Genomic DNA, 20373 nt, shown 5'->3' with positions numbered 1-20373 from the left:
AGAACCAGCCATGCTGCCAAGAACGAGACTGAAACCCTTTTTCTTCTTTCATTAGTTGACATTATAGGGTTTTTTTCCCATTTCTCATCCTTAGTTCTTGTGACACACTCATTTTGTGGAGGGGGAAGATGCTTTTGTCAGATTCTTGTCTTTCCCTGCAATATGCTGTACACTTACCCAGGGAAGTGGTTCAGCCCCATCCCTGGAGGTATTTGTGATGTTTAGAGACATGGTTTAGTGGCGGACTTGTCAATGCTGGGTTAATGGTTGGACTTGATGATCTTAAAGGCCTTTCCAACCTAAATGATTCTATGACTCTATGATATCCCCTCTGTCTTGGCCACTACATACAGACTGGGAAAATAACTCAAGAATATCACAGAAATCATGTAAAAACCAAGTGCTTGGCCCTCCACTGTCTTCTACTGTTTGAAGTCACAGCATTTTACATCCTTGCTGCACAGTTCACTGAGTGCAAGGCACTAGAGAATTGAGCTCAGCTCTTGTTAAAAGAATGTGAAAGCAAAAGTCTGGAAAGTCCAATAAAACCAAAGATGTGTTAGTACCTCCTACTACATGGGGTTTCTCCTGCATCTCTGGAGATGGTGCTTTCTATTCCTTGCCTGTCTTTCACGGAATGATGTAACAAGACGATTTGAGACAAGATAAGAGCTTGCTGCCACAGAAACAAGGAGAACCATTCTCCGACTGTGTCCTTGACCTCCTTCCTTCCTTCTCCCTATACACTCTCCTCTCTCAAAAGCTCACCCTGAAGCTCAGTGATTTGACTTAACTCACTAGAAGAGCTCAAAACTTAATCCAGAAAAATTACAGTAACGTTTTCTGTGGGGTTTGGAGTTGTTTCAGTTTACTTTGCAATCCAATTCCTCAAGGTGATGGTATAAAGTAGTGAGAAGAAATGACCGTGCAGCTGGAAGTGTGGGGCTGGAGGAAGAAAGGAGAGTGGGACCAGGAGGAAAGAGTAGGGGAGGGAGGTGAAGGAATGAGACCTCCCTTTCCAAACCAGAAAACTTTTTAGTTGCAGCATGGAAGTGCAGGGTTGCCTGTATTTGAAAACCATGCTCTCAGTTCCATGTTTAAGTGCCTTGATAAGGTCTGCATCTCTATCCTCAAGTACTTTTCTAAACTGTTTAGATTCTCAACTGACAAGATCACCAGCTGATGAAAGAAGCAATGTAGTAAAGTATTTTGATTTTGTGAACGAAGATTAAAGGTCTCAAATCTTCCTGCTTATCCCAAAAGACTTAATATGGCTTATTGAGTCTTTTGGGACTATGGTTGTGGCTTAATATGGAGAGTCTGAATGATTGGTTTGCATCGAAGAGCAAGCCTGTGGCATGGGAGACTATCAGAGACCCACTTCAATGCCTGCACCAAAAGCACTCCTTCACTCTGTGGAGACTGTAAGTTCCATATCCATGGTAGGAAAGTGCTGACAGGTGGCAACTTCTATAATTTCTTAATTCTTTAATCTCTTTGGGATTTTAAGTCTTTATTGTTAAAAAAAAATTAAAGCATGCAATATTTATTTTACACTCAAATGACCTAGTTTTGCTTTCTAGTGTTCTTAAGGTGGCTCTTACTGTACACTAGTATGATTACTGTATACTATATGATTGTATACTAGCACAACTCCTATGTTCCAAAGGGATGGTTAGCCCAGGTCCAATGCTGAAATGCTGAAACCGAACACCACACGGACAAACCACTTTACCCTATTATGTTCCTTCTGCATTGTGTTGCCCACTGTGGTTGCCCCTTAGGATATTTATGTACAAAGAATAAGAGCTTTCTGTACCCCACCTCCTGGGGCTGAGGAACCCATTCACACTCATGACATTTCAGTCATATTGATGTGCTTCTGAAAAGAACACTAAATGAATTCACACAAAAAAAATCCTTAATGTAAGGACCTTTGTTTCACTTTTTAAGTGGAAATAATGGCAGAAAGTATGAAGATATCACTTCAGATACCAGATTGCATCATATCTGGCAGCCTAGAAACTATTGTCAAATACAGATTAAGCCCAGATTGATCTACCGCCAATTTTCCCTACAGTCATTACTAAATGGCAAGAAAAACCTCCTTTGGGCAATATGCATAAATTGAGGCCCAGTTACTAAGCAAAAATCCTTGAGCCTATGTTTGAAAACTTAGCATAGGTCATATCCTTATACACATATATGCAGATAAATGCTAAACTATAATCACATTGATGACATCAACCGTATGAATACAGAGAAAAGGAAAAACCTTTATTATGAGATTAAGAGATACGAGAATAAGAAAAAATGTAACAAAGTCATCAGCAACGTAATGTAAAATGTGTAATGGCCAAAGAACAAGGGCATCGAACTTCATTACAGGAGAGACTTCTTCAGCAACTTCACTTAAGTTCCTTCCTATGGGACAGACACTACATAGTCTGAGAACAAATGTCTCAAGGGGGTAATTTCCTCCCCAAAATATGTTTTGCTTACAAATGAAAATAGATCAGCCTATTTTACAGGCAGGGTTGGACTCACTGTCAATTGCAGAGTGTCATTTGGAGTATTTAAATACTCAGGTATTCAGTGAAATGAAAACTATACAGTTTTTCAGATTTTCTAGTCAAAGAAACCTGACTATTCTGGATCTTGTTTGCATCGTTTCGGAAATAATTAACAGGATCCAAAGTAATTCTCATTCGATCCAAACTTTTTTCTTGGTGAAATGATCAATCTGGCGAGGTTGTCGATGATGCCGCGTGTGCGCGCAGCGCGGCCCCGCCAGACAAAGGCCGTTGCTGCCATCTGCTGACGAGGAGACAAAACGGGACATAGATGCTCAAGCGTCAAAAATCCCTTACTGCTGGCCATTCCAGAGAGAAATGCCTGCAGAGGCGATGCCAGCAGGAATCCCAGCTCCCCACATCCACAGCGTGGAAAACGGAAATCCACGATGTTTTCTTCAACTTTGGCTAAAACAAATCTACAATGAAAGCAGCGGAGCTCAACTGTTTGTTACTCGTGTGGTGTAGCCAGGGAATGCAGCAGGCACTCAAATGCTATTTAGAATCACAGAATGATTTGTGTTGGAAGGGACCTTAAAGCTCACCCAGTTCCAACCCCCTGCCACGGGCAGGGACACCATCCACTAGACCAGGTTGCTCCAAGCCCCTGTGTCCAACCTGGCCTTGAACACTGCCAGGGATAGGGCAGCCACAGCTTCTCTGGGCACCCTGTGCCAGCGCCTCAGCACCCTCACAGGGAAGAGCTTCTGCCTAATATCTAACCTGAATCTCCCCTGTTTAAGTTTAAACCTATTACCCCTCGTCCTATCACTATATCCCGGATGAACGGTCTCCCTCTGGCATCCTTATACGCCCCCTTCAGACACTGGAAGCTGCTCTGAGGTCTCCACGCAGCTTCTCTTACTGGGCTGAACAGCCACAATGTTCTCAGCCTGCCTTTGTACGGGAGGTGCTCCAGCCCCTTATCATCCTCGTGGCCTCCTCTGGACTTGCTCCAGGAGCTCCATGTCCTTCCTATGCTGAGGACACCAGAACCGCACACAGTGCTCCAGGACAGTATTTCAGCGGTGCAAAGGGGGCCAGACCCGCAGCCGCCCCGCCGGCCGCTCCCGCCACCACAGGCCTTGTCCTGCACCCCTGGGGGGGGGCCCACAACAGCGGTGGGAAGCGGTAGGGACGCAGCCCCTCCACTCCGCTCCGCCCCACCGCGGCTGCGTGCGCCATACCTACGGCACCCCGCAGCCCCGTGGGGCCCTCCCCAGGCGGCACCACCCAGCACGGCCACAGCGAGCACTCCGCCCCACCGCGCTTGGCACCGCCTCCCGAGGGAGGCCCTGCGCTGAGTGGAGAAAACTTCTGAGCGGCGTTTGGGAGAACCAATCGGAGTGTGCCTCCGCCAAGCCGGCGAGCCAATGGAGGGGAGGGGAAGCGGCCGTTGGCCGGAAGCGGGGCTTCGGTGGTCGCGCTGAGGGGAGCCCGGCGGGCGGGTGAGGGCGGGCGGTGGTGTCTCCTCCACCGGTCTGTGGTCAGTCGCCGGTAGGGTCGTGGCGTAGCGCGGCTTCGGCTCTTCTCTTTTCAGCTGTGGCCGGGCGAAACCCGCTGCGGCGCTTGGGCCTTCCCAGAACTCAGGGAAGAACGGTAAGTCGGCGGCGGCTGTGGGGCCGGGGTGCCTCTTCCCCCTAGGGCGGTGCGTGCCCGCCGCCGGGCTGCGCGGTTCTCCCTCTCGCGGGGCGTGGTGTCAGCGGGCCAGGCCGCGGCTGGAGAAGGGGTCTTTCCGGGCTGCTCTGTTTGCAGGCTGGTCTGTCGTGGTTCAGGAAATTAATGTGCTTTTGGTAGAGTTAATCCTGCTGAAAGTATACCTTAGTGAAAAGCGAGCGTGGATTTATTCACTTTCTTATCCTCTGTGCGTTGTGATGGCTTTTTTCTAGCTCATTTTCTCCCTTTTATTGCTTTTGTTTCTATGTATACAATAAGGTTGACACACAAGTTGTTTAACATGTATTTCTTGGGACATTTCCCTAGGTATTTTCGTCTGGCAAAAATGGGTGAACCTCAGCAAGTGAGTGCTCTTCCTCCGCCTCCGATGCAGTACATAAAAGAATACACTGATGAAAACATCCGTAAAGGCCTGGCTCCAAAGCCACCTCCACCAGTGAAAGACAGTTACATGATGTTTGGTAATCAGTTCCAGTGTGATGATTTGATTATTCGACCCTTGGAGAGCCAGGGTATCGAACGGTTGCATCCAATGCAGTTTGACCACAAGAAGGAATTAAGAAAACTTAATATGTCCATCCTGGTCAACTTTTTGGACCTCTTGGATATCTTGATAAGGAGTCCGGGGAGTATAAAGCGAGAGGAGAAACTGGAAGACTTGAAACTGCTTTTTGTTCATGTCCATCATCTTATAAATGAATATCGCCCTCACCAAGCTAGGGAGACACTGAGAGTCATGATGGAGGTGCAGAAACGGCAGCGTTTGGAAACAGCAGAGCGATTTCAGAAGCACTTGGAACGAGTTGTAGAGATGATTCAGAACTGCCTGGCTTCCTTGCCTGACGATCTGCCTCATTCAGAGGGAGGACTGAGAGTGAAAGTGGAACCAATGGATACTGGTGATGGCAACAACTGTATGGGACAGAGCGAAAAGCAGAGAGAGCGTTCTGGTAGCAAGAGAGATCAGGTTTTAGACAAAGATGCAGCTATGTGTAGCATTATTGATGAAATGACATGAAAAACCCCGCTTAGCTCAGTGTAGTGAGAGGCACAGTGGATTCTGAAGGTACACATTGTATGTTGTTTTGCTGCTGTGCTAGCAGACAAAGCATTTGTTGTACACCTGCTGGAGGCTGTGAGTGACTAGGCAGATGAAAATGTTTGTTTTGTGAGCTGTGTGGTTATTGGTAGAAACAAAATGTATACTTTTTGTTAAATACATCATGTGAGGTGGTAGCCACAGATTAAAGTTAGCTTCTGTTGTACTTTCACTTGTCACTTTCTGCATTTTTGGTTATGCTGCTTTTTTTTTTAAATTGCTTTATAGTGTGGAAGCAAATAAGGGATCTTACTGAGAGGAATTGCAGTTGACAGTTCCTCTGTTCCAGATAAGTGCTACTTGTTTACAGTATCAGTGGATCTTTTCAAGAATGTATACTGCAGTATTAAAATTGGTGTAAAGTCTGCAAAATCCATTCCTTTCCTTTTGGTAATAATATAACTACTAAAGAGAACCTAAGAATTCCTTTATTACTGCCCTGGTTTCAGCTGGAAGAGAGTTAATTTTCTTCCTAATAGCTGGTGCAGAGCTCTGCTTTGGCTTTAGTCTGAGAACAATGCTGATAATACACTGATGGCTTAGTTGTTGCTAAGTCCTGCTTACCTTGATCAAGGATTCTCAGTTTCCCATTCTCTGCCAGTGAGGATGGGCGCAGGAAGCCAAGAGAGCGCAGCCAGGACACCTGAGCTGAACTATCCAAAGGGATATTCCATACCATAGAACATAATGCTCAGTATAGAAACTGGGGGGAGCTGGCCGGGACCCACTGATCTGTGGTTGGGATTGGCTGGGCATTGTTCAGTGGTTGGTGGGCAACTGTATTGTGCATCACTATTGTTTGCTTTGTTGTGGGTTTTTGTCTTCTCTCTCTTTGCTATTTCTCTTTTCATCATTATTAGTAGTATTATACCTTATTTTAATTATTAAATGCTCTTAACCCATAGGTTTTACTTTCTAATTTTATTTTCCTCTTCATCCCACTGGAGGGGGTGAGGGTGGAGGGAAGTGAACAAGCTGGGACTTAGTTGCCAGCTGGGGTTAAACCATGACAATTACAGATGTAACACGATGTAATTTGCTGTATAGAGACACATTTGTCAGGAATCTCAACAATGAATTAAAATTAATCGGATTTTAATTTTCTTAAATGTAATTCATAACCAGTCTTGAGTTTACAAAAATGCCTGCCTTTTTTTTTTTTTTTTTTTTTTTTTTTTACATATAGATGCTTAAACTAATATTTCTTGCATAGTTAAGATATGTGCATGAAGTGAATCATTTTGCAGTGCAGGTGCTTTGTATTTGCTTTTTAGGTGGGCCCTGTGCCCAACTGACTGTTTTTCTCAGGAAGAAGAGTCTGGTTGGGTAATTAACCTTTATGCTCATTGGGAACTGAGTTTGAAAGAACCTGCAAGTACTCCATCAAGTGGAATCCACATCAACTGTGTTTAAAAAAACATTAGAGTTGGATCAACCCCTCTATAGCAAGAGGAAAAGAGCGATTTGACAGTGAAGAAGTGGCTTCTTTACCCTGCCCCTCCTGCCAGGGAAATCCTACCTCTACCTTTTTGCCATGTAACACTATAGCATAGAATCATTTTCATTGGGTAATCCTGTTGTTTTCAGAAATGTTACTTAAATGGGCAGGCAAAAGGTGGTGGGGATTGAGCTCAGTGCAGATGAAGATGAACTGATGCAAGTTTATGGCTCCTTGGTGGGCATCATCTGCTATTTTAAGTGCAAGTAACAGTAAGGAAGTAGAAACATGGTGGTTTTGGTGGTTTGGGTTTTTTTTTGTTTTTAGAAACATGTAAATCTATGAAGTTAAAACTTTTGTCCTTTACTCAACCACTGCTGTTTTCTTCCTTCTCTCTGGATTAGGTCTAATTTATATTGCTTGTAGGTAGCTAAAGCAAGTACAAGTGAGCAAAATCGATTTGATATCTACATGGCAAATATTGTTTCATGTGGAAGATATAAAGAAACATTTGGTGCCTCCAGGATAAGTTTGTCGTGGTCCTTATAACTTCACCATTCAAAAAATATGGTCATAGATACTCAATGGTTTTCTGTTGATATTTGTCTAATTTTTATGCTTTTAATAAGTTTGTAGGCCTGGGTACCAAAATACTGCCCAAGCTGGGTCCTAGCAGCAGCTAAGAATTGCAGTAAACTTTGTGAAACCATTGAGGTGATAGGGGATTGTGTCATTTAAAGAATACTCAAAGCTGCTTTCATTGTCAAAAAAGTTTCATGAATAATTTGGGTTTTCTAGATTATCTTTTTTTCTATGTTTAAGGCAAACACCTAGAAAGTGTGGGAGGCTTCTGGGCTTTTTTCAGCTGAACCATAGAGTTTTTCTTCCATTGCCAACTATCAAAGCAATGATAGTTGTCCTTTTTTCTGTTATAACTTTGCTTTTAGAAAACAATGGCTGGGAGCTGCAGTGGAGTCAGTCTCAGGAAAATGGAATTTCAAATGCTGCAGGATGACGTGACTCTGAGGAGCAAATTTGTTGATAACTATTCTCTTCTCCAGTGTGTTAATTAACTTGCTCCTGATGATGAGATCTTCCCTTACCTCAGCAAATCCTGATTCTATTTTTGAATGGGGTAACATCTGCAGTATTCTGTCCCTGAAATGTTAACGTATGCAAGATGTGTTGGATTATATATGCCTTATGAAACTTGATGAGATAAAATAAATGTCAGCATTTTGTTGGCTCTTAATTAAAAAAAAAGGAAGGAAAAGAAAAAGCCCAGCCCTGCTCTTATTCTATCCGAACAAGCACAGAGCTAACAAGTACAGTTACTTGAAAAATTCCACAAGTTTCTTGATACAGAGAAACCAAATGTGTCACCACTGGGCAAAAGGGGCAAGTCTGTAGCTCTACTCATCTAGGGGGGAAAGAAGAAAAGTTATTTCATGATATGGCTTTAAAATAGTGCAAAGAAAAGGTGTTTTCAATAATGCTTTAAGCTTATTTCAATATTTAATGTTTCGCTCTGGTGTTATTTTCACAAAGTATGATCTGACTCTATGCTCTGAGTAAAGAAAGAATGAGCATCTACTTAAAGAGCTGCATGAAAAAGCTGATGTTGGCACATTTTCTACAGAAATAGTGCTCATTTCTTGCACAAACTGAAAACAGGAACTTGGAAAACAGGCGTGTAGAAACTCAGAAATTATATCAAGGCTTTCCATATGGACTGTGAGTTGAAATCTAAAGCAAGTGGATTAACTGTTGCCCTGTATTTATCACATTCTCTTACTATGTGACCAGAAGGGCTTTCCTGGGGATACAGACAGCACCCAAACCACTGTAGACTATTGTAAGAACAAAACAACCTGCATAAAGTGAATAAAATGGGCTTAGGCAGAGTTCTGGGGTAAGTTTCCTTGTTTTCTTATCCTATTTATTTATTTCTGAGCTCAAATGTGGCCCATGCAGAAGAAGAATCCATGTGGACCTGTGCACACTGCATGTTATTGCAGGTAACTGGCAGAAGGGACATGTCCTGCTCTGCAGGTGTCACACACTGAACCACCAAGAGGAGTTCATCAGCCAGTACCATGCACTATGATGGCACAGCCCTGGTGAATGCTGTCGCCTGCCTTCTGCCAGAGCCAGGCTGCTCTGCTTTTTCCAGTCATGCAGAGTAGTTTCAGGATCCTGCTGTTAATGATCAGAATTGTTCCTGTAACACTTATCTGCAGTTTCTGTTTCCCCAAAAACAAGAGGAGCAAAGAGGAAGCATTTTCTTAAGAGTCCTGCTTCCAGACACCACATGCAAAAATCCCCCTTTATCCCTCCTTTCAGTTCTCTTCTACAAGTATGTTGCTGATGTTTGTCTGTCTCACAGCTACTTCGATCCCTTGTTTTTCCTCCTTTTCACTTAAAGAAGCTGTCACTTTGGTGGCTGTTCTCATGTAAGGTAGAAGGGTAACACAGCTCTGTTGGTTCTGATTCTAGCCTCATGTATGGTTTTGGGTAAGCTTTTGGAAGCATGTCTGCTGTTGCAGTTATTGATAACAAGTAACTCCTTAGGACTTAATTTTGTACACATAAAACAGCGTGAGGTAGGTTAGTTGCTTCAGCAAAGAATGTTTGTTGGCCCTAGATCAAACGCACTTGATCACAGCTGCGGTTCTAGTCCAAACAGTATGAAAAGACATGATGTCCTCAAGAACAGTTAGATAATCCAAGGACAAGAGAGAGTGGCCAAGGAACACCACTTCTCAAAAGCTGTATTTCAGCAACATTTTGCCAGTGAGCCTTGAGCCTGGGGTGACATGGTTTCCACATTGCTTTTAAAGTGACGTGTGTATTCTGCGTGTTTTACTTTATATTGCAAAAGCTCAGGTGTGTATAGAATTTTTAGAAGTCAGATGAAAAAAGGCTGCAGCTCTACTGGGCTACAACTGTATAAGAGTAGGACAGCTTTTCAGTAATACCAGATTCTACCCTACAGAGAAAATAGCATTTGCCTAAAGATGCTCTGAGTTGCATCTAAGTATTAGAACCAGAAACTTATGATTAAATACTTCAGTAGTTCTTCCTAGGGATCCGCTATTTTTGCCACATGCTTTCCCTTTACCTCAGCCTTACGTACCCTGTGTAATCTCTTACCCAAATTGTCTGCTATGGCAAACACGGGCAGGGGAGGCAGTATGGGGCAATGGATTACGGAGTGCTGTGTCAGCTCAGTGGTGCTGACAACAGTTTCATCTACTGTAATCAGACAGATCTGGAAAAAATGAGAAGTAGATATCTGAAGTGCTGCAAAGTGTTTTAACCTTTTAGCCAAACCACAGTCAGCAACAGTCCGACTGTGGGCACTATCACGAGCAGCAGCAATTGCTGTGCTGCTAAAGACTGCCGGACTAACCACAGGAAAGGCAATCCGGATTAGACTAAAAGGGCATTTGTGGCTGAAAATGGCACACTAAGAAGTAAAACCAGAAGTTTGTGAGGAAGATAACTTTTCTTGAATGCCCAAAGGGTCATCAGGATTGTTGTTCCTCATCTTCAGCCACAATGTTGTCTTGTTTCTGCATGAACTGGATTCTTCTGATCTTCTTTACAGGTAACTAAGTGGCTCCAAGCGAATAGGTGGAGGTGGATGGAGTTAACATGTTTCTGAGGGTTGCAGGGTTATGTTACAATGGGAGGGTGACCACGTGGCACAGAAGCTGCAGGTCTGTGTTATGAATAGAACTTTATCACTGTGGCTCAGTATCTTCTGATGGTCTTATCTCCTGTTTAAGGCAAAATGATGTTGAGGGTATATATGATGGTTTTAAAGTTGATGCTTCTTGAGCTGTCTGCTAGTCATATTAGGGAATTATCTTTCGGGTTTTTTAAATAATAATGATGATCTGAGATGATCAGAAAACTTTAAATCATTTTAGAAAACATGTAAAACAAATATTTCATTTCAACTGGCCTTGTGAAGGTGACTGCTTAAGAAGAGAGGGAAAAGGTCAACTGTGGCTTCTGGTGGTTTTTAGCCAATATGAAATTTTATTGGAACAAATAGATAATTTCTCCTTTTTTACTCTGAGAATTATTGCTTTTTTATTCTCTCTCTCTCTTTTTTTTTTTTTTTCCCTCTAGGAAAATATTGTTAAAGGCAATAGCACTAAAAAAAACAGGTTGCAGAGTGATAGTAGTATAGGCAGACAGACATTAAAATTTGGTGATAGGATAAGTTCAGCAGAAAGAAATGGTATATCACAGATACTGTTCGCTATAGTTCTTTATAAAGCCTTTTATGATGAGATTCATTTCAAGCTTGCTATTTTATATTAAACAAAATACGTTAGTTTCAGAGATTGGTTTCTAGTATGCTATTGTGGCAAAATCTCTGCATGCAGAATTGTTTTTAACTATAATAGCTTAGGAAAATGACTGAGCTGGGCAAAACAGCTTTGTCACAAGGGACAGTTGCAATAAAGCCCATACAGTGCATGTGATCCACCGGTGCATGTTGACAGATTTGCCTTCGGGAGCTCCCTTCCTAATTATAGACTGCTAGACTTAATAGAGATAATTTGTTGCTTGTACTTGCAATGGAGAATTCTATCCCTCAAACATTAATACAGATAGATTTAAATATATACACACATGATCCCATGTTACTGAATTGGGTTAGAAATATGTGGTAGTAAGAATATGGCAAACAGTTTCCTTTGAAGTACAAGCAGACAGAATGTGCAACTCGGGAGCGCTGCTGCATAACCTGTTAGAAGAAGGTGGTTACAGACTGGCTACAACTGGATCACCAGAGCACGAAGGATTTTGGATGATACTTCACACAGCTTTTATCAAAACCCTCCAAAAGGGAATATTGACTGGAGTGGTCTAAATACAGCAAAAGAAACTATCTCACCGTGATGAATGGGCTGCTGGCTGCTACGTCTCACTGGTTTGACTTGAATAGAGTGGCGCAGCCTTCTGGAAACATGAAAAATGACCTTTAGTGGTACCCAAACAAGTTAGAAACTGCATAAGAATGAGGGAAGACAATAAGGTCTTAAGACAAAAGACAATAAAGTCTTAAGACAAATACGAGAGTGTAAAATTTCTCAGAAAAGCTCTGAAAAATTTCTCGTGATAGGTATGATCAAACCTGTCATTAGACAAGAGCAAAGGGAGTGCATTCAGTAGTGATCATTCTGACGAAACCTGCCATTTACTGGCTTTTCTTTGAAATGGAGGAAGAGTTTCCCACACTGGTTTTAATGACAGTTAATGTCTTACTGTTCCTCCATGTGTGGCTTGGATTAAATCTAATCTAAGGCAAAAAATAACAAGATAACAGATGTGGCTAAAGAGAAGCCACGGAGATGTGAAGATCTAAACTGTTTTCTCTTTACCTCTCTGCTTACTTGCAAAGGCTGCAGAAAATGTATTTCTTCTTTCTCTGGATAGAGACACATTCTGAACAAATCACTTGCCCAACCATTATCCCTCACTGCTGCAATTCACATCTATTCATGGAAAACTGAATCCAACAATGCCTGGTGGTGTTTGCAAGATGGGAGGTACTGGGTCATGCAAAATGTGTGAGAAGCTTCTACTTGCATATCCTGTGCTCAACAACTATGTTTGTCTTTTTATCCACAGGCCCTACAGTGTCAGAATTGGTTGTGAAAGGAGAGGTGGGTCAGAATGTCACTGTGCCCTGCTTTTACAGTGTTAAGGGTACATACGACATCACATCAATGTGCTGGGGTCGTGGCAGCTGCCCTTCTTCAAAATGTTATCAGCCCATTATCTGGACAGATGGATGGAAGGTGACAGCACAGTATGACAGCAGGTACATGTTGAAAGGGAACCTGCTGATGGGCGATGTGTCCCTCACGATCATGAATGCCAAGAAAGCAGACAGTGGGACATACTGCTGCCGTGTGGAGATCCCAGGGTGGTTCAATGATCAGACAAGTAATCATGAGGTGGTGATAGAGAAAGGTGAGTGCAGAGGTGTGCTCTTGTGCGAGTACCATTGTGGTAAATCTGCTGTTGGGTCTGGATTTCAAAGCTTGTGGTGGAAATGATTTCTATAATCATCTATAGGACTGATCTTTAGCACTTTGCAGAACTGCTGTTAGTGCTGTTCAAATTAAGCTGTCTTTGGCATTGTTGTAATCCCAGTGCAGTCACTGCAATTAAAAAAAGGATGTGGTGCTTTGTTTCATGGTGCACAACACTCCTGAGCTTTCTTAGAAACACTATTTGAAGAATTCAAGAGAAAGGGCAGCATAATCAATTCGTCCAAAGCATTATAATTTTCATAGAAAAGGGTGGTTCATTTCCCCTGTTTGATTCTAGAGTAAAGCACAGGGACAAAACATTAGTATAGACTTTTTGTTTTTAATAGAATCTTCCTTTGATTTTTAGTTTTTTCTTACGTTTGTAAAAAGCATGATTAGGTACAGAACAAGTGACTGACAGATGTACTTGTGTAGCTGGTGCTAGTAAATTTATTATAAAAACACTTTTTCACCACATAAATTCACACTGAGGTTTATTATAATGTAATTTGGTTTTGTTTTATTTTTTAATATCAGCTAGGATCTCTACTGCAAGTCCTCATACTTACACCTCTCAACAGACCTCAGGTAACTTTTATCCAAGTATTAATCTTAATAGCCTATATAAACTATATCGCAAGTGGGGATCTTAGGAAACAAAGTGACAGATGATAGAAAAGTCTTGGCTAAAATTTACTACACATGACCATAGAACAAAAGCTCAGAACGTGATTTAAATTCTGTCTGACTTTCTATAGAGAGTCCAACAGGAGGAACATGTATACATGGGAGGAAGTTTGCTTCCAGGTATTATGCTTAAGTAGATGTTTCATTGGTGCTGCAAGCATTGTTTTTCTTGTGGCTGTTGTTCTGGTATGTTGTTTTCTTTGCGCTAAAATATGTCTTCTGGAAATGGTTTACTATAAACAGTAAACCACAAATTTTTAGGAGTTGGGTGTTCCCACTACTTTTTTTTATTTGTTACTTTATAACATAGAACTGTTTTATTGGCCTAGCTCAAAGTGCATCTAATTCAGGACCCTGTCTCCAGTGGCAGCTGATTAAGGAGGATTATAGAAACAGGGCAGTACCGTTGTGATACAGCACCCAAGTATTCTTCTACCCTGCTATAACACATGTCTCGGGGGTGCTCACATCCTCTGTAGCTATGCATGTTTAATAATGTGAGGCTCCTCACTGTAGCGGAAGAGACAGTGAACAACTCAGTTTCTCCAGTCCACTCACAAGTTTACAGACTTGTATCATATACCCTCTCGGCTGCATATTTTTTCAGTCTCAAAGAGGCAAATTTAGTTTCTAGTGCACAAGAGAGCTCTTAGTGTAATAATAGCTTAATCTCTGGATTTTGAAAGAAAAATCAAGGATGCTTTTTGTATTTCTCCCTGCATCTCTGATATTTCCACCTGCTGAACTCTAAAATGTTACAACAGTTGCATTTCCTTTTTGGAAGAAGAAGTGAAAACTTTCTCAGCCTGTTTCTGTTCTAGTTGCAGATAACATGGCTTCCAATCTTAGAACTCACAGGTTTTCTTAACCTTGTGACATCTTCCTCAGCTGCTGGTGGAACAGTTTATATGTTTTCAAAACACAAGTTAATATGTGCATGTTCACACAGAGGGAGACTAGAAAACGCAGGTGGCCATATGCCTCTGATGTAGGAATAGCCCAGAATCTCCAATGGAAGAGAACAGTGAAGCAGATGATCCTGCCCTCTTAGAAATAAAGTTTCTGGGATGAGGGTAACAATTTAAAACACCAAAGGAACCAGCTGGGGTTGTCATAATATGAAGAGAAATTCTGTTTTTGGGACGGTTGTATATCGTCTGACAACCCGTGGAGAAACTGAGACTGATGATATTGAAACATCAGTTTATAGCTCTGGATTTTAAATATTGCAAACAGCTTGCTCTGAGAATTACCTCAAAATATTCTGCAGGTCCTTATGCAAACAACACATATTGCTCAGTCTATTTGCTGTATAGCTGTTTGGGACTTTAAAAGCATCACTTGCTTTCTCTAACTCTGCACCACTTGCTCTTTCAAGCAACCTTAGTCAGTTTTCATCAGATAACCTAAGTTTGCTTTAGGCATCCACTACCTCTTCATGGCTCCAAGAACAGAAGCCTACCTTGGTTGTTCCTTCCTTCTAATCACTGTGTTAAGGTAATAGCGAGACCTAAGTGTTACCTGGAAGGAATTCAAAGCTCTGAAAAGGGCAGCAGAGGCTCAGTATTCAGCGTTTTGTGCTGCTCTCTGAGGGCACCAACCTCTTTGTGATATGCAGAGCCGAGACTCCTGATAGAGAAATACTTAAGTTCGGTGGTCCCAAGTCAGCAGTACAAATTCCTCCCTGTTAAAGCAGAATGGTTCCCTGTGCAAGTGATGTGTTTGTCTTGCCTTTGCTCAGCTCCTGGGAGTGCCAGCGAATCCTCCTTTACCATCACAAGAACGTGGCCATCAGATTCTGCTTCGGAAGCTCCTCAGACTGTAAGCATCTCTGTTGTGCTGTAGCATATCTAGACATGAGAGGTTATTGGGTCATCCTTACAGTTTACTTGTACTACTTTACATGGATTGCGAAGGAATGGGGTTTTTTTGTAGTCTGCACGTTTAGCGCTTAGGAAAGAATGCTTATGTGCTCATTATTAAAGAGGAAAAATACAAAACCTGCTTTGCATGCATAAAGTACTTCCTACTAATGGAGGAAGAGCTTTAAAAACATCTATATTGCCTTTCAGGCCTCTAGTCCCTGCTCAAGCACCTCGGACTGCTTGGATGTAACCGCAAACCTTCAGGTATGGCAGGATATGGGAGGGTGAACATTGAGCCACCTAGCAGCAGAGGGATGCTCTGTACTCCCGTACAATGGGGGTCAAACTGGGACTCTTACTACAGGGTTGCCAAATACACAAATGGCCTTTGAGTACTGTCTTGCTCTCAGTGCCACTAATGCTCATCTGTTTTGTGTTTTACAGAATGTGTCTGTATCACTTCCCAGTCAGCAGCATTCACAAAATGAGCTATACATTGGGATTGGTTTATCTGTGGTACTTCTAGCCATCCTGATTTTGGCTCTGTTCCTCACTAGACGTAAGTACTTTCCACAGATGGTTATTCAAGGATTGATGGGGTATGCCAAATCACCGCTGTCTTCTGCTTCAGGGAAGTGAGCTAAGGTCTTTGGATGGCCTCACTGTGTGCCCTGCACTGTGGTTGCTGGCTTAGCTCTTCCCCTTAGCCTCTATGGCGCAGGACAGCAAAATGTAAATGTGATATGAGCCCATCTCTCCTGCCTCACTCCTTTCCTCTTACCCATGCCTCAGTTGCCATGTTGTCCCAGTCCTTCCCAATCATAATGGGAGGAGCACTGGTTTCATATAACTATGTCCAATATTTTTCTGTGTGCCAGACTTCCTCCATAGAGCCTTTTGGTCAGACCAAGCCATATGAATTAGATTTCACATGAAATAATGGGAATTTCCTATACTGAAAATATCTGCTTAAAGTTCCCTTATTTAGTTTCTTATACTTGATTTTTTTTTTTTTTTTTGAACCCTCTACTTGCTTCTGATGGTTTAAAGAAAATTGTTTGTTTTCTTTTTTTTTTTCCTTTATTTTCATTCTCAATGGTCCTTAGAGTATTTATTCAGCACAAAGAAGACGGGTGACTTTTCAAAGTAAGTATTCTGTTTCTGCTTGGGCTAATAGGACAAACTAGGTTGCAGAAAGAAAGTGTTGCCAGTATGCTGACCAGTCCAGCACATACTTTGACTTTCTTTTTTAATGTCAAGTTAACAAGGCATTGTAAAAAGAAATAAATAAGTCCTGCTACTTATCATTAGTTAGTAAGCAAAAATGAATGTAACTGTCAGTTCATTGCATTAGGAAGCGCGCAAACTTCAGGTGTGGGTTGTCTCATAAGTGGAAAAATGATTCATTGTCAGTCATGTTTAAGTAACTGGGTTTTTGCATACTATATATTTTTCCAGTGGGCTGGTGATGTAGCTCTCTGTTCTCTATGTTTCTATTGTCTGTTTTATGTTTAACAGCATGATATTTACTCTTTTGTGCAGCTTTGTTGCATTTTGGAGGCCAGAAGGTGCAGGGAACCACAGTGCACTGGAAGATGATGTCCATGCAGAGGAAAACGTTTATATAGTGCACTAAGGACTGTATGCATGCTTGCCTTGGTCGGCGCTGGGACATCAAATGGCTTGCACAGTGTTAGCTGCTCCCTCTACTCAGCAGCTAAATGTGACTGGACTATTGAAGCATTATTCACATCATTCTGATAAAACAAATAAAAGCTACACTTCTAATTAAAATCTTTTATCAGCCTCTTCCAGGAACAGAAGCCCTACTGGCTTGAATGGAAATTTCCAGAATCCACTTATCAAAACCTAAAGAAAGTTACCATTATATTTATTATTTGCTTCAACTTCTCTTTCCCTTTTTGAAAAAAAAAAAAAAAAAAAAAAAGGAAATGCCAGAATAGCAACTCCATCACAAGAGGAAAACCACACACTTAAAAAAAGGTTTCTCTTCACTGCGTATTGTATCTGCCAATTACAAAACAGTCCATGCCATCAGAGGGCAGAAGCACCAGCTACAAAAGAGTCTGTGGGATAGGTGACCCGGTGTGCTTTGTATTTTCATTTGTGCTGCGCGTTGTCTCGGGGCTGTCTGTTGCAGCAGGCCTAAAAAGTGGGAAATGTGGAGGTGAATTCATGGTTGGCTGAAGAGCTGTGTGGGAGCACAGATATTGGTGATCCTTGGGCCAGGAAAAGCGATGGAGGAAACTAGCTCTGCCATCTCTATATCACATGTTGCTTTGTGTAAGAAGGTACCGAAACTAGAGGGACCCTACTGGTGTTAGACTGTATGTTTATAGTTGACTATTAGTAACAATTACTAAACTAAAATTACCCTCCTGCAGACATTGCTTTCCTTTCCTTCTGCCTGGCTGAGCATATTGCTGCTGTGAGCTCTAGCCCATGGCTGGAGCTGGAGGAAGTGATCTGGTTTCTGAACTAGACCTCAGAAAACAACTTCAGCAATCTCTGCTTTATGCAGTTTTACCAAATCGGTCTTTACTGGGATCAGAGTTAGGCAAGTGTGAAGTTTCCAAAATTATTTGATTGCAACCAATCATGCTTTTAAGGAGTTCGACGCTCTCCTTTAATCATGAAAATTGCTTGCCCATAAGGATTTTTTTCTTAATATCACAGACTTACTCAGACTAATTCTTACATGAGTGAGTTTTCAAGGTAAAATAAAGTTCTAGAATATCTGATAATCAAAATATTGGAGTTTTGCTTCTGCTCTGCAGTTATTTGGTAAACAGACACTGCAAAGGTTGTGCAGAGCAAGACCTTCGCCTTAGATATGCACCATAATACATACACATACACGCAGGCAGCAGCACCTTGTGTTTTTTTATTACTTGCACTCACTTCAGTGGATCTTGAAACAGGCATTTCAGAATGTGCCCCAGACATGAGCAGGTGGCACTTAGAGCCTGTTAACCCATTAAGAGGTCATCCAGCTGCACACAAGCTGGCAGCACATTGAGTGTGATAAGGTTAATGAGCTGCAAACTAATTTGTTTGAGACAGCTCTCTCCTTTCCCCTTGTGCCTGCAAGAAGCCACTAGATAGCACTACAGGAACAGAAAGCAAGCCACATTTTCCTGGTTCTTCCCAGTACACTTGGATTTTGGGTGGCCTTTTTCAATGCACTCTGCTGCATTTAGCTCAGTCTTTTAGCTAAAGAAACAAAGCTGGTATGATTCTGTGTTCATCCTCTTCCTTCCCTGGACACCTGAAACACGGTGACTGATTCTGTTTGGGCAAGCTTTATGGAAATTGGTGGCTGGATAAAGACACAAATTTGTGCCCCAGGAAGGATTCAGCTGCTCCCTGCACTGGCATAAGCTGGGCATCAGCTCACAGCCACTGTTTGATGGTGGGCAATGGGAGACAAAGGAGTAATTGGGATCATTGCAGGGAAAAAGTCTGCAGGATATTGGATGCATCAGGTTTTGTTAGTTCTTTTCACAGAACAGCTGGGGCTGTATGTACTTTGCATTGTATGAACTGTACCTGGTAGAATATAGCAAATTATATGCTGTGCTGGTTAACCTGTCATATAATGTTGTCAATAGGATGCTGCTGTACTGTTGTGTCTATCCCCACTGCTGCTGTTTATGCTGCACTGAGGCATGTGAAGGTGCAGAGCAGCATTGCAGCATCGCTTTGATTCAGAATAAACTCAGAATAGTTCTCTGAGCTTCATGCTGCTTGAATCTGCTACTAAATTGGCTACAGCAGCACCAGTTGGCTGGCAGAAGAAACCAGGCATCCTGTCTCTGCTGGTGCCTCGTCTATTTGAAGTCTACTTTATGCCTCTGTAAAATAGGGGTGGTGTGATGGGTGAGGAAGCTAATGAGAGGTGGTCTCCTGCTCTGATGTACTACTGAGTCCAACAGCTCTGCAAAGACAAGAGTTCTTCTCTGATGCTGCACTGGGGGGGATACTGAGCAACTAATCCCTCTCCAACCTTTCTGCGCTACTCAAGATTTTGTAGGCCTGTTTGTAGTACCCTATAGCTTATCTCTTTTCCAGACTTACTCATGTTGGACTACCCATCTAACTCTCCTGTGGAATTTCTTCCGATACATTCCAGCATTCTTTTTGCCCTTCCTGCAATGCTTTCTGGATCTAAGATATGCTCTTGAGGGGACTAGAACTATACACAGAATCCAAGGTAGATTTGTACAGTGGTGTAATGCTGTCTTCTGCTTTGTTTTTTATGGCTTTACTAATAACTGCTAGAATTTGGTTTGCTTTTTTTTTTTTTCAATGCTACCAAGCAGAGGGGTGGTATATTTATGGGCTTGACTACTCATGATAAGACCAAAGTCTCATTCCTAAGGGGGTAATGCTTGGGTAAAGCCCATCATTTTATCATTCGAACTTGGAACATCTCTCCTATTTGCACCATGCTATATTTATTTGCACAGAATTTTGTCTATCTGTTCTTGACCCTAATGCCCTGAATTTCTTTGGGTTTATTACTTATCTTTTCCGGGGAAGAACTTCCAGAGAACTTCTTTATCAATTTGTCAGAAAGTAAAAATGAACGAGTAAAAAACATTTCTTGGCTATGGTGTTGCAGACCTTTGGGAAGGATGTTGTTTAGGAGAGAAAACATTCATGAGGGTTCCTCCAAGTCTGTCTTTGCAAGTAGGAAATATGAAGCTGGGAAAAGGAAGAGAGGAGTCTTCAAGAAAAAGGGAAAATTGGGGGAAATGAAGGATTAAGAAAATATAAGTGAAGACAAAGTCAGGTGGAGACGAAGCCAAGTGTTTAGGAGTGTAAGAGCACAAAGCTTGTTCTTGCTGCTCAGCCCTGCAGAATGGTAGTGGGGCATAAGGCAAAACAAATAGTATATTGAAATCTCTGGTGGTAGTACCATGCAGAGTGGGGCCCAGAACTGCACACAGTA

The 20373-nt window shown here is 42.1% G+C and overlaps 2 protein-coding genes across 4 annotated transcripts; both read left to right on the top strand.

The window, feature by feature from the left end:
* Positions 1–3934: 3934 nt before the first annotated feature.
* MED7 (mediator complex subunit 7) lies at positions 3935–6448 on the top strand. Its single transcript, XM_030504612.1, has 2 exons — positions 3935–4172; positions 4557–6448. Exon 2 carries the CDS (start codon positions 4576–4578, stop codon positions 5266–5268), a length of 693 nt encoding a protein of 230 aa, XP_030360472.1. The 5' UTR covers positions 3935–4172; positions 4557–4575; the 3' UTR covers positions 5269–6448.
* Positions 6449–8991: 2543 nt separating this feature from the next.
* LOC115615899 (hepatitis A virus cellular receptor 1 homolog) lies at positions 8992–17192 on the top strand. 3 transcript variants are annotated; one of them, XM_030504608.1, is made up of 8 exons: positions 8992–10397; positions 12440–12784; positions 13384–13434; positions 15275–15354; positions 15606–15662; positions 15843–15957; positions 16505–16544; positions 16941–17192. In XM_030504608.1, the coding sequence occupies exons 1-8, from the start codon at positions 10349–10351 to the stop codon at positions 17032–17034; spliced, it is 831 nt and encodes a 276-aa protein (XP_030360468.1). In that variant the 5' UTR covers positions 8992–10348; the 3' UTR covers positions 17035–17192. The 3 variants fall into 3 exon arrangements, with proteins under 3 accessions (XP_030360468.1, XP_030360471.1, XP_030360470.1); XM_030504611.1 differs by lacking the exon at positions 13384–13434; XM_030504610.1 differs by lacking the exon at positions 16505–16544.
* Positions 17193–20373: the final 3181 nt, after the last annotated feature.

The sequence above is a fragment of the Strigops habroptila genome, chromosome 12 (genome assembly GCF_004027225.2).
Source record: "Strigops habroptila isolate Jane chromosome 12, bStrHab1.2.pri, whole genome shotgun sequence".
In the NCBI taxonomy this organism is placed as follows: domain Eukaryota; kingdom Metazoa; phylum Chordata; class Aves; order Psittaciformes; family Psittacidae; genus Strigops; species Strigops habroptila.
This window is presented reverse-complemented; position numbering and strand designations above follow the sequence as displayed.

Bases quoted from the DNA above. Each gene is read 5' to 3' on its own strand.
- LOC115615899 (XM_030504608.1), top strand. From the start codon at position 10,349: ATGTTGTCTTGTTTCTGCATGAACTGGATTCTTCTGATCTTCTTTACA. The intron at 12,785-13,383 runs GTGAGTGCAGAG...TTTTAATATCAG, and splicing joins TGAGGTGGTGATAGAGAAAG to CTAGGATCTCTACTGCAAGT. The intron at 16,545-16,940 runs GTAAGTATTCTG...TCTTTTGTGCAG, and splicing joins AAGACGGGTGACTTTTCAAA to CTTTGTTGCATTTTGGAGGC.
- MED7 (XM_030504612.1), top strand. From the start codon at position 4,576: ATGGGTGAACCTCAGCAAGTGAGTGCTCTTCCTCCGCCTCCGATGCAG.